The following is an 18,969-nucleotide window of genomic DNA, read 5'->3' as shown; positions in this document are numbered from 1 at the left end:
CAACTTTAAAGTTCTATGCATTGTCCATTTCAGAAATATTCAAGCTTTGACATCAATTATAGTCTAATTCTAGAAACATTCAGTTGAGATTATAACTTGACATAATAGATAGAGTGTTGGATTTAAGGTCAGAAAGATTTAGGATTAAAATCTTCCTCTGACACTAGCTGTGTTACCCTGGACCTCTCACTTGAGTACTCTTTGTTTCCTCAAAACAAAGAGATTGGACTAAATACTCATAAGGTCTCTTCTGCCTCTAAATCTGTAAATATATATATTGAGAATTTATTGTCATTCAGTCATTTTCAGTTGTGTCCAACTCTTCATGACTCCTTTTGTTTTTTTTGTTTGTTTTGGGGGGGGGTTGGGCAAAGACACTGGAGTGGTTTACCATTTTGTTCTCCAATGGAGATTTTTGCCTTAGTTATAGAGGCAATAGTTAAAGGGACCTGGCTTGGGAATCAGGAAAACTCAGATTAAAATCCTACCTCAGACACTCTTGTTTAGTCATTTCAGTCATGTCTGACTCTGTGACCCCATTTCAGGTTTTCTTGGCAAAACTAATAGAGTGGTTTGCCATTTCCTTCTCCAGCTCATTTTAAAGATGAGGAAACTGAGGCAAACAGGATTAAGTGACTTGCCCAGGGCCACATACCTAGTAAGTGTTGGAAATCAGATTAGAATTTGAGAAGATGAGTCTTTTTAACTCCAGGCCAGGTGCTCTATCCACTTTCGCCAAATAGCTGCTTATCTCAGACATACCGGTTCTGTTACCCTATTCAAATCACTTAAACTATCTGTGGCCTGGGAAAGTATCTAAACTATGAAGTAGGTGCCAATTTGGTAGGGGCTTCCCTATACCAGTGTAATAATAGGTCAGCGGAATCCTAGATCTGGTCAAAACAGTCTATGTAAGAAGATAAATAGGAGAGCAGATAAAGAATGAGACAGGTATTGGGGCCATAACAGATTTTGTAAGAAAAAAAAAGCTGGCAGTGAAAGATAGGTTGCTAAAGAAAAGAGTAAGAACAAGGTGATGATGGGGAATGAGGTCAAAGAGACAGACTGTACTTAAGATAAAGAGGGAATGTTTAAAGCATCTTGGGAAGGAGCTTGTACTATTGAACTTCACCCTTCTCTCTAGCTCCTGCCTCCCAGTGAACTACTCTCATGGGAAACTCTTTTGCTTTCCATTTAAATCACATATCCCTTTTCCCCTTTTGAAAACACACTTTTTACCCAAAAGGCTGACAAGGTATGGCTCAGTGCCAGAAAAGATCTGGTTGTGGGGAAGTCTTCTCTAAGGAGCCTGGCAATTGGCGGTTTGTTATCTTCTCATTTGCACAGGTTACCTAGCTGAATACTCAGTCTCTTTGTGGTTATAAGTCACTTTAATAGAGTACTCTTTGGGGTTAAAATGTTTTCTTAGTAAGCTAACAATTTTGTGTTGCCCATTATTAGAAGATGTGCTGGTAAAGAGAGATTACAATGCTTTGCTTGGCAAAATTGCAAGAAAGATAACCTGCTTAGGAAAGAGGGAACCTGTTCAAATCCCTGTCCTAAAGCTGCCTTCAAAATACCCATACTTCAGACTAGGAGATTTCCATATGTACCGTCTAAGGCTCATTGTTTAGCTTGGCTACTGACTTAATGAAGCGTATCTTTTTTTTTTTTTTTAAAATGTGCAACATTAAATCAGAAGGTATCACTTAATCATTCTTGAATAACAATGCTTCAGGATAACTGTTATTTTTACAGCTCTTTTTCCCTAAACAAGTTTGTTTGGAAACTAAGAACAACAGTACAGGATAAGCAAATATTAAAGCAGGTGTTTGGGTTTTGTGGGTTCATATATGTGTGTGTATAGGCACACACACATTATGTATGTATGTATGTATGTTATGTATGTATATATGTATGTATACAATGTTTCTCTTATTCCCTGGCCCCTCCTTCCATTGGTAAAGACAAAAAAAAATGAATTATTATTGTGTTTGGAAATACAGAGGTGAACAGAAATCAACACATTTAGGGTACAACAGCAGAGAATGCTATTTCTTTTTTAGAAAGCATTCCTTTACCCCTAATTAAGTATATAGTATATAGTTTTTTTTAATCCATATTTCATTTTATAGACCATGCATTGACATTTGAAATAGAATTTGGCTCATAGGCTAGTTTTCTCTAGTTAGACTGAGAGATCCTCGATGGACTTATTCCATATTTTTCCAGTTTTCCTATCTCTTACTTATTGGTTGGATAATTACCAAGAAATCCCACTGAAGCTACAGGATTGTATGGCCAAAGAAGGGTATATGAGGAAAGAGCATTATCTTATTACTGCTCCGGATTTTATTTCTCTCATCCATCCTCTCTCTTCCACTCTTCCCTTCTTACCTCCACCTTAGAGCCATAATGGGAAATTAGTTGGATGTTTGCCCATGTAAAGACAAGTTCTCAACTTTTGTAACTTCTGGGAAATATAACACCAGTGGTGCTATGGGTTGACAAGCTATTACAACGTTGTTTTTAGTTTCATAGAAAAATAATTCGTACAGAGTATATACTATGCAAACTTCTATCCAGTGCACATAAAATCCATTCCACAAATCTCAGCAAGCCCCTGAGGTTTGTGACATCACAGCCACTGGAGATTTCAGATAGTATCACATCTTCATCAAGATATGTACTCTCATAGTTTGTCCAAATTATGAACTAATCCTTTTTCATTCCATAAAAGCCAGGCATTCCAATATAAATACAGAACCTTCCATACACATTTAGAAATCTACTTTAATGACTAAATTGGATATTTAAAGAAAGTAACACTTTAATCTTTATAAAATAATGAAAATGAAAAGGAGTACTCATAGAAATATTAACAATAACCCATATTGATATAGATTTTAAGCTTGGCAGAGCACTTCTTTAGCCTATGAACAGTCTAGTAAAATATGTTACAGGTTTTACAGATTAGGAAACTAAGAATCAAAGTAGTAGTGACTTGTCCATAGACATAAGGAATGCAAAGGTCAGAGTTGAGATTGGAACCTTGAATCTAAATTCAGTGTTGTGATGTTTAATCATGTATGATTGTATGGAATTAAGGGATACTACTTCTTTAAAAAAGCAGAAATGAAGATACCTATTTTTGAGATATACATCTGCTTGATGTCTTTTATTGTCATCCTGAAGGGAGTATCACAAACAGAAGCCTTCTCATTGGCTGTCAAAGAGGCATCACACTGAGATTTAAAAGTAAGGTTCACAACCTTCATTTTCTATTGAAAGATAGATACCACAGATGATGCAGGGTTTGAGGAAAGCAGTTTGGAGCCATTTAAAAAAAAACAAAACACTTTCTTCTTATTGAATTAGCCTAAAAGTTAGTTAGAAGTCATGCCTGTTTCACAGAGAAAAAAGAGGAGATGGTATGTACATCAGAGCAGTTGAGTGAGCATCAGGACACTTGGGTTTTTATAAGCTTTGGCAATAACTATTTAGGTTTTGGAAGGGATGGAGTTGCAGCCCATATCTAGAACTTCTGCTTCTGAGATCCAATATTTGTTCCTCTGTACAATGTTATCTCCTTTACTGACACATTCTTTTAATATTCTGCAAGCTTTGCTGACGGTCAAATGTTTGAAATGGAGATATTTTTTTAAACTCAGGGTGGAAACACAATAGGCAATTATTTTGGTCTTAATAAGGCTTTTTTCCCATCAATCAACAGGATTCCTTCAGTTTTCACTAACCCAGATACTGAAACATTATTAATCTATGTTTGGTCTAGGTTAACAAGAACAATACCATATACAAAGAACAATAAATTGTGCCTTGCAGTTATCTAAACTGAAACCTTCATGCTGCGTACATATATTTACAAAGTGTATAGTGAGTCTTAAATCAACATTTTGAATTGAAAATAATTTTTTTGACCTTTCATTTTCCCACAGACTTGTTGCTTTCAAACAGCTGTATTCCCTTCTTGGGTTCATCAGAAGGGCTGGATTTCCAAACCCTGCTGTTAGATGAGGAGAGGGGCAGGCTGCTGCTTGGAGCAAAGGACCACATCTTCCTGCTCAGCTTGGTTGACTTAAACAAAAATTTCAAGAAGGTCAGTTTATTTTTAAATACAGTTTACTGAAAAAAATGTTTATTTTCAACTACTTTCTTCTTCCAGTTTCTCAATGACTGAGTGTCCTCAGTGTCAAATGCAATAGATCCTTTGTCTTGAAGGAACTTAATAATCTTACCTCCCACTGCTACAGTGTTTAGATTTTATGAATTGAATTTAAGTCCGCATGGATGACCTTCTATTAATATGAAAGAAACCTAAGTCAAATTACTTCTCTGGTTGAATTTGTGGTTTGGACAATTTAAACGATTTAGGATATATGTAAGGCTACACTATGAAATCCTAGCTTTTTGGTTTTAATGAATAACAGAATTCTCATGGCTAAATTGAAATTATCTTTGCTCTTTGGAATTGACATTCACTGTAATTTCAATTTTAGTCAATTCTCAAGTTAGTCATATGAACATTAGTCTTTTGCATTAAAAGATTAATATGAGATTAGCTTTTTGGTTAACTTTTTTTCAGATTACTCAGTAAACATCTTTCTCACTGTTATCACCTGATTTATGCTTAGGAAATAAAAATAAATTTTAATAGAAACTTATAAAAATAATAAATAGTTCTTCTGATGAAAACAAATCTAAAACTCTTTCCAAAATAAAAATATATAACTTTTAAATCCTTTCATTTGACACAATAAGCTGACTTCCAAAAGATTTTAGTACATCTATTGGTCAAAAAGCATTATTGCATAATAGATAAATTGCCAGAAGTTTTTAGTGTATTTATTGGTCAAAAAGCATTTGTTAAGTACTTATTATGTGCTAAGCACTGAGAATACAAAGAAACACAAAACCACTATCCTTTCCCTCAAAAAACTCACATTCTGAGAGAGCAGACAACATTCAAACAACCATTTATAACCACATTTCACCTAAAAATTAGTTGTTATTCAAAGTTAAAGATGTTTTAATATTGTTTGACAATATTTTCTGTTAATAGTATATTATTTGCATTTGATTTTTATGACAATCCATCTAAATTTGGGGTTCTTAACAGATCCCTTTTGAAGCCTATGGAACGCTTCTCAGAATAATGTTCTTAGGTATATAAAGCAAAATGCATGGAATTACAACAGAAACTAATTAAATGGAAAAACATTTATCAAAATATTAAAAGTTCCAAGGGATCTGTGGACCAAAGTTAAGAACCTCTCTTCAAAATTAAGTCTTTTTGTTAGGCAGCCATGAAGTTGAGCACTTGGTTAAAATGTAAAATTCCCTCTATCCATTGCTAGCCCTATTTTATTGAATTGTGTTGCTATGTCTACCTCCACTGAAAACTGATTCTAATATTTTGACTTAGAGTAGAGGTCATATATAGTGTCAAGGCAGGTCCTAGCAACCTGGGGAGGCTTCAAGCTTATTGATAGACTGAACATTGCATGAAGACAGATTAGTCAATTTGGTGGAAATCTACCTAAATTTTAGCTAAATTTGGAGAAGAAAAAGATAGCTGACTCTGCTTACCTGAACCACCAACCCATGCTTTTGCCAACTCACCACAAAACAGATGTAAGCCACTTCCCCAGATTTGCTCAAGTCTTGGGGTACCATTATCATAAAATCAAGGAAAATATACCTAGATTTAAGGATCTGTAGTTAAAATGTCACACATCTGCCCTTCCTAGTCTTAGATAATTGCCTGGAACACTGACTGGTTAAGTGAGTTGCCCAGGTACCTGTCAGTCAGTAGCTATCAGAGAATGGCTTTGAATTGAGTCTTTTTAACTCCAATTCTATTCATTCTGCTATATCACCTTCTGTGTACTTGTATGTGTATAAAAATTTAGCCCCAATTTGAATTAATTTTCTTCCTTTTATATACCAACTTAAATCTCTTTATGTTTGGAACTCTCCCCCCAAAAAAATCCTAGAATTGGAGGAGATGGGTAGAGACAATCAAAAGAAAATAATACTAATTTTATAGAGACCTATGATGATTACTATTCCACTGTGATTGTTAATATGGTGATTCTCCAAAATCTCTCTCTAGTCAATTTCTGTTATGTGTGGATTTGCTTTTGGGATATTGAAAGAAATTTTAAAAAAATGAAATGATGAGTCCATGAGTATTGACCAAAATGTTGTCAATAGTTGCTTTAGAATTTCTATTGGTGGTTAGATAGAGCTGATTTCGCAAATAGACAGAATGAGTATATGCCTATATGCATGCATATATGATTTGAAAAGTCCCTGAATTGGGTCCTCTTTCCCTTTGTCATCCTATTTTTGTAACTTTGCTCTTTTTGGTATTGACAACTTTTTCCATCTTTCAGAAATTATTGTGAATTTGCCAGTGGTATTCAAACTGTTTTGATTGTGTGCCCCATCCGTTTAAAAGAAAAAAAGAAAAAAAAAACTCAGAGAATGAACCCACCACTGACCATATATGCATGTTTATTTATCAGTTGTATACCTCTAGCAATTATTCTATATATTATAAAATGTAGACAAAATACAAACTAAACAAAGATGAGATGAAGATGAAATAATATTGGGCCATAGAGAAAATAAGGAGTTACTTGAACAGGAGAGTGACATGCTCTGACCGTCTGCCTTAGGGAAATTGTTTGGAAAGCTATGTGGAAGATGGATGAAAGAGAGGAGAAATTTGAGACAGAGGAGATAAATTAAGAGACTATTGAAATAGTCCAAGTGAGAGAGGATAAGGGTCTGAGCTAGGCTAGATGAATAGAGAGAAACACACAGATGTGAGAGATGTTTTGGATGTAAAAATGACAAAATTTGCTTACTTATGTATTAAGTGAGTGAGATTGAGGAGACAAAAATGACAATGAGAATGTGAACCTAGGAGACTAAAAAGATGTTGGAGCCTTCTACATTAATAGGAAATTTGGAAAAGAGTGAGTTTGAGAGATCTGCTATGCATGTCAGAATCCATCCAATACCTGTTACCACATCCATTGAAATTTACTCTGTCCAACCCAAAATGAAATGGTAGGGAGCAAAGCTTAGTCATTGGTCACTGCGCTGGATCATCAAGCAATACCCTTTAACAGGCACCCACCTTAGCCATGAAATGATATGCGATGGGGGCTAGGAAATGAATGTGTTGAGGGCTTGGAGAAGGATTTCCCCAATCTGCTGCTTTTACAGATGAGATATTGCTTAGATTTTAATTGCCCTGAAGTAAGTACCTTTGTCTAGCTTAGAAAGTGGGTCTTTGGAAACTTACACACAAGAATAGCTGCTAGCAGTAACTGAGAGAGTGGGATTTGGCCTCTTTTCCCATGTCAAGTTTCTTGATCACACAGCTCTTAGGAGTCAGGTCACAGTTCACCTCCCACCTCAGGGAATATTACTTCTACTTTGAGAGCACCTGAACACGAAATGTCCTTAATAGTGTATTTTTGTTAAATTCCCAATTAACGTGCATTTATTTTCTTATGCTTAACTACCTCTACTCAATTTGAAGGAAAAAAAAAACTCTTCTGAAACATATATTTAGTGAAGCAAAATAAGTTTCTTCATTGGCTATGTCTAAAAAATATCTGAATCTCCCCTTTGAATCTTTCATCTCTCTGTCAGATGAGGGAAGTATGTTTCATCATGAATTGTCTGGATTCAAAGGTGGTCATTGCATTGCTCTGAGTTCTTAAATCTTTTAAAGTTGTTTGCCTTTACAATGTTGTTGTTCTATATATTGTTCTTCTGATTCTACTCACTTTATTCAATATCAGTTCACACAAATCTTCCAGGTTTCTTTGAAACCATCTCTTAGTGATCTATTACGTTCACATAGTATTATTTGTTTAGCCATTCCTCCAATGTTGAGTACCCCTTAGTTCTCAGTTCTTTGCTACTACTACCAAAAAACAAAACCAAAACAAAAACAAAAACACAAAACCTGCCATAAATATTTTTGTACATATTGGTCTTTTGTTTCTTTCTTTAATCTTTTTAGGGTTTAGATCTCAGAGTGGCATTACTTGATCAAAGGATATGCAGTTTACTAACTTTAGGGACAGAATTGATTTCTAAAATGGCTGTACCAATTTACAGCTCTAGTAATAATGCATTACTATACTTGTTTTCTCAAAGTTCTTCCAATATTTATTATTTTAATTTTTTTCAACTTTGCCCATTTGATGGATGTAAGGTAGAATTTCAGAGTTTAATTTGTATTCCTTTAGTAATTTACAATTTGCAATTTTTTTTCATATCACTTTTGATAGCTTAAATTTCTTTGCTTGAACATTGTTAATTTCTTTTTCTATTTATCAATTGGGCAATGACCCCTAAGAGTGTTGAAAAATCAAGTGACACCCAGATAACACCTTAATTTGTTGTTAATGCCACTGCAAGTATTAGCTGATAACCAACTGAAAGCAAGACTAGAACATAGGACAGTTGTCAAGGAGCAGAAGCAGGGACAACTTTGAAAAAGTGGAGTCCCCAAAGGGTAAAGAGCAAGATCTATTGGGGGAAAAGTGAGATGATAAAGACAAGTCTAATATACATTATAGTTTTGCTTAGGCTATTTCTACTTTCAGAATTTCTATTTTGTTCAATTAAACCAATTTTTTTTAGCGCATACTAGATACACTGGATACAAAGATTAAAAAAAATGCCTCTGTCCCTATCTTGAAGGATCTTATAATCTGTGTGTATGTATGTGTGTATATACACAGAGAGAGATATATACATACATGCATATATATATACATACATATACATATATACACAGAAATAACTATTGTGCAAATATTACTATGATAGTTACATGAGAGAGATCAAACAGTAATGAGAAATTCAAAGCAAAAGGATATGAGGGAAGAATCATTTATAGAAAGAAGCATCAAGGAAGGCTTTTTGTTGCCACCTAAGGTAGAACATGAAAGAAATATAAGGCTTCAAAATCATAATTCACATTTACTTAATATAACATTTTAATTTACAAGCTACTTTTCTGACATATTCTGTGAGGTACTGTAAGTAGTATATGCAATCTTATCTCTGCTAAATGAGGAAACTGAGGCACAAGGTTATTAAGATTTGAAAGATGTATTAGATGGGGACAAGACAGCCCAAGATAAGAGTGTTGAGTATGTGATGGGAAGATAGTATGAAATAAAACTGGAAAGGTGAATTGGGACCAGTTATGTAGGACCTTGAATGTTAAGCTGAGAACTTTGTATTTTACTCTGTAGGCAATAAGGAATTACTAAAAGGTTTTTGAGTGGGAATGTGAGTCAGTAACTTAAACAATTACTGACTGAAGGATTCTTTGTGTGAAGAATGAATTAGAGAGAGCTCCTTTGGGACCCTGTCAATATTATAACTGTCTTTATATCCCTAGGGCAGAGAACCAATACATCTATAATCAGTGAACATATTGTTAAGTGCCTCCAATGTGCCTGCCAGGTACCATGCTCTGCACTGAGGAGACAACAATTAAAAATGTTACAGTCCCTATTCTAGAACACAACAGGTAGCTAATGTTAATTGAGTTGAATTGGAAACAGAGGGACTGTTTAAGAGAATGAACAGTACAGATAACAGATGAGAGCCTCAAATAACTTGGTGGCAGTGAGAGTGAAAAGGGGAAGAGGTGGTATTTATCAGAGTATCAAGGAATTGGCAGGACCTGGCAACTGTTTGGATGTAGCAAATCAGAAAGAACAGAGGATCAAAGTTGATACGTCTTGACTTGGTAATACTGGAAGGATGGTGTTGGCATTGATGGGAAGTTAGGAAGAATGATAGTAGTGTCGGGAACATAACAAGTTCAACTTAGTACATTCTGAGTTTGAGATGCTAATGGGACCTTGTATTTGGGTAATTATATAAATGTTTTCTAGAATATATCTTAACCTGAATATAATTATAGTTCTCTGTGCTATTTCAAGACTTAAAAACATTGCTCTTGACTTGTGCTGTGCTTTCAAGAAATGTAAGAGAAAGTTCATTTTGTCTGTGTTTATGATGAGATCATTGTTTAAAATAAATTCCAATCCAATAGCTTCATAGTTTGAATACTTTAGAAATATCTCAAACTCTTCTATGGCTCGTCAAGTCCCAATATTTGATTCTACAAATGTTAGAAATTTTGTGTGTGTGTGTGTGTGTGTGTGTGTGTGTGTGTATGTGTGTGTATGTGTATACTAATAGTCTGATTGACCAAGTCTGTCCTGTATATCTAGAGCAAAAATCATTCCTGAAGATTTTGGAAACTTTTCATTACGTAATTCAGAATTCATAGAAAGTCTATGTACATAGATTGGATGAGATGTCTTATGAGTTCTTTCTAGATCAGAGATTGTGTGATTTTTTTTTGTATTTATGTAGGTGTCTGTCTTTCAGAGTTATGCAGTTAATCCAGTGCTAAAAGCATTCTTCAGGAAAAAGTGCCAAAATCTAATGTTTGTATACTGTTTGGACCCAGAGTGGTTTGCATTGGCTCAGTGCCTTTCCAGCAGAGTTCCAGACTTTCTCTGTGTGAGGAAACCACACATTAGAACTACTAGCATCTAAAGTATGACCTTTATTCTCTTTGGAATGAGAGTCATTAAAAAATTCAGATTCTAGCTAATTCTAGTTCCCTTCCCTACTCTCCACTTCTCACTCTCAGATTTCTGTGGGGGTTTTTGTTGGTGGTGGTTTATTTTTTGACTATTAATCAGTCTAGGAAAAGGCACAAAACCAAACTGCATATTAAAATCTCATATTTGCTGAGTCAGTCTATGCTTGTGAGGATGGCATTGATTATTCTGATCATCCTCATGGACATTACTTTTTGAGGATCAAAGATCTAAAGCTAGAAAGGACCTTGGATGACATATGGTCCAGTCCCCTCAAATTAAGGAACTTTTGTTACCCAGAGACATTCAGTGCTCAATGTCACATGAGTATTAGAAGTAGTGCTAAAATTTGATCCCCAACACTTGCATTCAAATTCATTGCTTCAGTAAATGATAGCCAAAAATTTTGTAGAACTAAAATACTTTAAAATACTCTACTAAGCATTTCTTTGTATTTATATAGAAGTTAAAAATTCTAAATAATGACTATCCTATAGTGCTTTGATCATTTTTTTGTACTAAAGTTAAAATTATTATTTAAAAATATTAAAGTTTTGGGTAACAGATATAGAATTCTGAACAAATCAGTGTCAGACTCACAATTCAATCAACCAATCAACAATTTATTAAGCACCTACTATATACTAAGTTTTGGAGATAGAAATGCAAAGTGAGATGATATGTGCCCTCAAGGAGCTTCCATTCTACTAAAGGAACATGATAATTTTTTATCGAAGAATAAAAGTGACTTTCAGCTAGTTTTAAGGACTATTATACCTAATTTTTAAGATTAGAATTTTATATAAAATGTGTATATAAATGCATATTTTTGGGCAGTGAATTATGTTTTAAATTTATTCAGAGTGCTAAATATTACGAAATTTTTCTCTTACATATTATATTCTTCCATTAAATAAACATTTATTACCCAAATAATTTGATTTTAAAATCTGAAAATTGAATTTGTCCAAAGTAAGGCATACTTGTAGGAGGAATGACCATGTGTGTACATATCATTCATCCAAATTCCCACTGGCTTATTTTACTCCTTTGATTACCTGTGTTGGTATTTTAGCTTCCTTCTGCTAATTGGAGATTATAATGTTCTACTGCCGCCTACTGGGTAATAGAGATATCAGGAAGTATGGATTGCCCTTAGATAATCCAGGGAAGATTGGTATGATATTTCTATACCACACTTAGAGACATTACATGTAGGAGTGACTCCACATAAATCCTAGGGTTATTCTGGTTCTGTTCTATGGAGTTTTGCTTCAGTCAGCAGCCACCCTGAGTCATTGCTCTGCCGTTTCTTAGACGTGTAATTAGAAAAATCACTTAAATTTCTCTGGGCTGCAGCTTTCTCACTGGTAAAATAAATGGGTTAGCCCAAGCAATCTCTAAAGGAACTAAGGTCAGTGATGGAGATTTAAAAAAAAAACTGAAACAAACAAAACTGATATAGCCAATTTCTCTATAGTAGAGAACTGGAGAATGAAAAGATCATTATAATGGGTCATCATGCGAATTGATTTCAAGATAAGAACATAAACCAATAGAACATTAAAGTCCAAAGGGAATCTAGCTTTTATGTATCTTAATTCTTAAGAAAAAATAAAACCTTATGTGTTGAAAATTCTGGTTATGCATAAAGATGAAAAAAATGGAAGCAAAATCAAATAGCTTCCTAATTTGATAATTCAGTTATTCAGGAAATTTTGTTTTCCCTCATTCCCTGATTTCTTTTTCTTTGACATTTAGCCTGAATTATCTGGTAGATATAGTCATGAATTCCTGCTTCATGTTGAGCTATATAGTTCAACAAGATTTCTAAAACTTAGAAAATGTAGCAAATATGGTAGAAATATACTTCAGGGATCTGAAATTACTAAATAGACTAAATGCATTAACGTATTTCTGATTCGTTTTTGCCCATCATTTAAAAAAAAACATATGTTAACTGCACTTTGCCAGACTGAGGACCCACAGTTTTTTTTTTAACCCTAATACATTTTGAAGGAAGACTTTATCCTTTTATTATTCTGAAAAAAGTTATTTAAGTTCAAGTAGCAGATTTAGTTATTTAAATGATAGTATTTTCCTATTCTTTAGTGGAAAACACTTGAAAATACAGCCATTTTAATAAGATTATCATTTTAAACAAGACACTTGATCCTCTCCCCAAATGCGTGAATATTTTAATAATAAAAAAGATTCAGTTTTTACTGGAATATGTGGGATTTTCTTAACCCTTACTCTGTTATTTTAATGTCTCAGTCCTGATTGACAAACATTCCTGAAAAGAACATTTGATGAGTCAAAGCAGTTCTTGTTGAGTTCTTTGCTGTACCAGAAGGTTTACTAAATCCCATCATTAAAATATCAGAAGAAACCTCCTCTAAATTTATTCTTTCTGAAGTATTTATGTGTTTTAAAAGTTCTTAAGTTTTCAAGTGCTACATTTTTAATTATGGAAATAACATGTCTTAAATTGTCACATATTTGACCTGAAATATGCTCAGGTAAGGCCTTTAAATTGACTTGTACTTAGGTTTATTTGAATTTAAAGAAAAATCCTATGTTATAAAAAAATCTTTTTACATAGATCAGTAAAATGAACTGAACTATTAAAAACAAAGCTAATTTTTCACCTTTACTCGTCTATTCTTTTTAAAGTTTAAATTTTTTTTCAAGGGTAAGGGAAGATAGGGAGAAAAGACCTAGGACTCCATTTAAATGAGATCTGTGTAAGGAAACTCACTCTAACAATGCAGCTCAGCACCTAGTCTGTACAGTCTTAGAAAAGTTGTTTGTGGTCACTTAGAGGTTATGTGACTTCCCTGGGATTATATGGTCAAAAGTGCTGGCCTTGGAATCAGTAATACCTAGATTCAAGTGCTGAGTCTGATACATTCTAGCTGTTGTGATCATGGCCAAGTCACCTCCTCTGAAGTGCCCCAAGTAATTCTCTAAGACTACAGATTATAGAGCCAGTTGTCCATTTGCACTGGTGTCAGAGATTCTCATACTGGGAATTCACACCAGTGAAAATTTAAAAATCAGAATAAAACAAAGTACAGAATGAGAGAAGGAAGTTTTCAATTATATGATAGGATATAGAACTTCAATAAGAGACCTATTTTTTTCCATTAAAACACAGACACATTATGGCATAGGGGAAAGAGTGCTGGATTTGTAGCTAAAGAATCTGGGTTCAGTTCCCACACCTGTCACTGGCTACCTTCATGACCTTAGTAAAGTCACTGAGTCTCCCTGGGCCTCAGTTTCCTCATCTGTAAAGTGAAGGGCATAGACAAAAGGCTTCTGAGGTCCTTTCTAACTCTATGATCTATGATAAATATAGTGGTTCAATAGTTATTCAAAAAGGGGTGTCTAGGGTGCTGAGTTGGAGAAAATAGTGAAGGACTGGAATGTGTTTCTTCCAGGCCATTTTATTTTTGGATGCAATATTCTTTCACAGAATGGTCTAGTGAAGAAATTATTACTAGTGAAAGTATTTGAAAGAATGCATTTTTCCTATACTGATAAAAATAACCAATCTTCTATTATCTCTAAACGTCTCTCCAATTTATCTAATATAGGATGGGCCCCATTTGGAAATATGATTTACAAATAACTATATGTTATTTTATTAACCATTTCTCCCCACTGGTGCAGTTTAGGCATACATAAATGATGCAGATCTGTGTGCTAAAGGTATGAGATGAATTTTTAGTGGTACACAGATGATTAGTTAAAGTAGCATGGTAGATATTAAAGTATAGTCCAGCCAGAATTGTAACTAGAGAGTGACAGTTGAGTCTTTGTCTCAGGGCATCAAAATTTAAGGGGCATAATAATTTAAAATAATTATTTTACCAGATCATTCAGTTTTTAATTTTTATATTTATATTTTGAAAGCTCTTGCACTACTTGAGCAATATAGATATATTGTTATTTTTGATGATGAAATCAAAGCAAAGAAAATTTTTGTAATTTCCCCATGTTCATACAAGCTACTAGTGTCAAAGCTAGACAAAGAATCCAGAAATTTCAAGACCAGAGTTCTGTGTATGATATCTATTATACATGGTTAGATAGACATAACATTAATTTTAATAAAGTATTTTTTATTAAAAATGCTTCTTTTTGTCAATTTTGTGTTATTTTTTTACTTTCTTAAAAAAATTTCCTTTTTTGTAGAAAATGTTTTATATGCCATTACAGAAATGTAATTTGTTTTCAGAGAAGTGAAGACCTAAATTTGCTTCTTGAAAGAAAGAAGGCTTTTGTGATCTATAATCATAGTACTTTGTCTTAATGAGAAACCAATTCCTAGCACTACTTCAAATTTATATTCTAAGATAAATTCTCTATTTTTATGGGTTACCCTCAAATAGATTTGTATTTTACCTTACTAAAACAAAATATTAGATGCTACATTTATTAAGGAACTACTATTTCATTTTAAATTATTTCACCAAAATAATTCAGACTCATTTAAAAATTGAATATTAAACCTCAGAGATACAATATATAAACTACATCTTTGAAAATATAATGATAATTTGAGTTTTGCAAGAGATAATAAATATATAAACAAAAAACAAGCAAACAAACAAATAAATGCAGATGAAGATCTCACACCATTTACTATACAAGGGTAACCTGAAATGTTGGCCAAATTTTTTGATAATCTTCAAAATTTATGAAAGCACATATATGACTTCTAAAAAATTAACCTAAAATCAGGATGTTGTACCTTGTAGATTGAAAAAAAAGAATGATGCTAAAAGTGTTTTCAAGTTCCTAATGTAATTTTTAAATAGAACACATTTGTGTTGCCATTTTTCTTTGACTCCCAGTTTATTATGAAAAGGACTTTGTTGTTTGTCTTTCCTATCTGTAATGTATTCTGAAACAGAGAAGGATGAGCTTTGGTTTTGTTGTTTACCTGGATGAACACCCTGTAATTGAATGTTGTATGTGGATTGTAAGCAAAAAATCACTTATGACAGTGACTTTTCGGCTTTCTTTGCTTTCAATATGAGACACAGATTTTCTTCTTTAACCTTTGAATTTCTCCTCTTCTGGGAGTACAACAATGAGAAATGACTAATTCTGCCCATTATGTCTAGTCACTAACTATAAAATGATAACCACCCTTTTGATTTACAGTTGCTTGAAACTTAGAAAACTGAAAAAATTTGGACATAATTATAAATTAGCTTTCAAACTGCAGCTTACTGCTTTGTTTCATAGTGATTAATTTGTTCACATAAATGCCTAACACATGCTCTAAAATAGTCACAGAGGTAAAACAATGGAATCCTAAAATGTGACTGGTTCCCAGCTAAAGAGCTGCTGTGAGAGTCCCATCGGCTCATTGTAATTAAAATACTACTTAGAACCCTGACATTACTTAAAGTAGCATTTCTTTTTTTCTTATTTAAAGAAAAATATTCTCATTAGTATCTTCCAATTACATTTTTTTACTTTAGAGTCCTACCATACACTAAATGCCAAGGGTTATACTAAGTAATAGGAGACATAGTCTCTTTCATCAAGGAACTTATGTTTGAGATTATGACACTTTCTATTAAAAGATAACTAACAAAACAAGGACCAAATAATAGTAGAGAACTCAGAGGAGGGTAGTTAAGTTGCACAGTGGATGGAGCATCAGACCTGGAGTAAGGAAGAACTGAGTTCAGAGCCAGCCACAGACACTGTGTGACCTTGGGCAAGTCACTTATCTTTCTTTGCCTCAGTTTCCTCATCTGTAAAATGAGCTGGCAAAGGAAATGGCAAACCACTCCGGTGTCTTTGCTGGGAAAACCCCAAATGAGGTTGTATAGAATGAGACGCAGCTTTGAAATGACTGAGCAACAGCAGCATTTTTCCAGGAAGGGGTAAGAAGTGAGATTTTTGTCAGTTCTTCTAGTATGGGTAAGAATTATATAGATTAAAAAAAAGGGAAAACGATGACTTGAGGTTTGAAAGTGAGCATACCTCAGGTAGGTTCAGTGGACAGTAAATACACTAATTTGTCTAGAGTAAAGGTTCCATTCAATTCACCATATTTTAAAGAGACTTCTATTTGCAAACCTTTGTGCTAAGCACCGGGAGAGATACAAAATTAAAATAAGACATGAAGCTTACCCTCATAAATTGTACAATTCATATAGGAAAAATTCACTAATCCCTGGGGCTTCCTTTAATACCCTAAAACCCTTAAAACTCTGATATCCTTATGTCAGTTGAAGCAGCTTTTGTTTATTTATATCAGGGTTCTACTTAAATTGAAGTTAAAGAATATTCCACCAAGGTCACCTGTAAGAAAAAAATGTGTATTGGGTTTGTTTTGCCTTTGGTTAATTTCATTCTTCTCCATGATGCTTTCTTGCCACATTTAGGTCACCTTCCCTTCCCTGTCATGCTACCTAGAACAATTCTCTATTCAGAGAATTTCTAATTTGCTCATTTCTGTCCCTAACTATAGCAATAACTTAAACTTTTTGATCTTCCTTGAACCACCAAAATATGGAACTCCAGGAGATTTTTTAATAGTTGTATATATGGTGCAAGCTGCATCTCTTTAGTTTTCCTGAATAGTTTGTAGTTCTCTCCATTATAACACAAACAAACAAACAAAAACAGAAACAAAAACAAAAACCTCTTGACATCTCCAGATTGGGCCAGAGGGGATTCTGTTGACCGTGTACTTCAATTAGATTACTTCTTAAGGAACAGAACAAATTGCTGATATAATTAGAGTTTCTTTGGCTTGATTGATATGGTCTTATCTTTATTTGAATGTTTTCCTAAATAAACTAATCTTAAAAATTTTTTAAAATCAGATAATTTGTCTTTGCTAAATGATAACTACTAAAGAAGTTCTGTGACATAAATTAAACTAATAACTGCTAGGGAAATTTTATTTTTTCCTTTGATATCAATTATCTTTATTTAAAGTGGAATGGGGAAGTCATTTGACATGGAGTATAGACCTAGAAATAGAAAATAAACATAACAATCACATCAAATTTTTATTTATGAAGTTATAGTTTATAAGAAATTTATATGGAATATTTGCCAAAAAGTAATTATTTTAATTTTGCTATTAAATTTCATGTAAGAAATCATGATATATACTCACTAGAGAAAATTATCATTTAATGTTCCCTTACTTTTAAAAACATAGGATTGGCATTTTTAAACAGATAACTCTTAGTCTAACTTTTTTATTCTTTTCAAACTCAACATTTTTCAATAGTGGCATGTACAACTGATCATTAAATCATGAAATAGTTAAAAATAATAATGGTAACATGCTGTTCTTAGTGTTATAGTCCAAGAAGTATACTCAGAGTCCACCTAATCTAATTCTCATTTTACAGATGAGGAAACTGAGGCCTAGATTAAGTAATTTGCCCGTGTTCATACATGTAATAAGCATCACAGATAGGATTTAACCCAGGTCCTCTGGACTGCAGAATCAAGTCTCTTTCCACTATACCATGCAGCTATGATGTTATGACCACTAAATGTATAGGATGAGGCAATTAGTCTATACTGTTGTTGTATGTTTGTATATGTAGATGGGGTTATCAAATCAACCAAAGTTGTTTATTTACATCTTTAGACTATTCACCTTAGAAAATGTAATTTACTCTAGTCTTCCACAATACCTTTTATATAAACAATTTATTAGTGAAGCTTAGGATGTAGACTTACCAATATCAAGAAAAAAATTTATAATTGATATTTATATTGTAGTCCTACATGTTTATATGAATCAGTTAACGGAAACATCATATAATGCTTTTCACACAATGTCTTATAAATCACAATGGTTTTTAAATACTCAGAATAGAAGATTGATTAGTAGTCCTCTATTTGGTTGATTCTTCCTTTCTTCTATGAACTTTATCTACACAATCTTGGTGGTTGAAGATTCTACTTCCTTGGTGCCAGAGTTATCTCTGGGTTTATTAATGGGACTAGTTCAAAAGAGGCCATGTAGATTTATACCTATTCCTTAGAAACAGGAACCAGAAAGAAATGTTGACTACACAGAAGAATATAGTCATCCATTCACACCCAGGGACAAGTCTACTAGTCAAAAAAAAGGACTTGCATGTTTTCAGTAATTATTATAAGTCTATATAACAATAGCTTCCTAACTGGTCTCCCTGCATAAAGTTTTTCTACCTTAGTTTTCTCCATCTTCAATTCAGCTGCTAAAGTGATCTTTTTTTCTTTTTTTCTTTTTGGCTAGGCAATG

At 33.4% G+C, this 18,969-nt stretch overlaps 1 protein-coding gene across 4 annotated transcripts in view; it reads left to right on the top strand.

The window, feature by feature from the left end:
• Positions 1-18,969, top strand: part of SEMA3D (semaphorin 3D) — a 255,585-nt gene that overhangs the window by 123,573 nt on the left and 113,043 nt on the right. For all 4 annotated transcript variants that reach the window (XM_020999739.2, XM_020999736.2, XM_020999738.2 and 1 more), the window contains one exon: positions 3,957-4,117. In XM_020999739.2, the coding sequence (XP_020855398.1) occupies positions 3,957-4,117 (161 nt within the window). The remainder of the gene's footprint in view (positions 1-3,956; positions 4,118-18,969) is intronic.

This window comes from Phascolarctos cinereus, unplaced genomic scaffold (assembly GCF_003287225.1).
Source record: "Phascolarctos cinereus isolate Bilbo 61053 unplaced genomic scaffold, phaCin_HiC Scaffold_1;HRSCAF=81, whole genome shotgun sequence".
NCBI classification, from domain to species: Eukaryota; Metazoa; Chordata; class Mammalia; order Diprotodontia; family Phascolarctidae; genus Phascolarctos; species Phascolarctos cinereus.
This window is presented reverse-complemented; position numbering and strand designations above follow the sequence as displayed.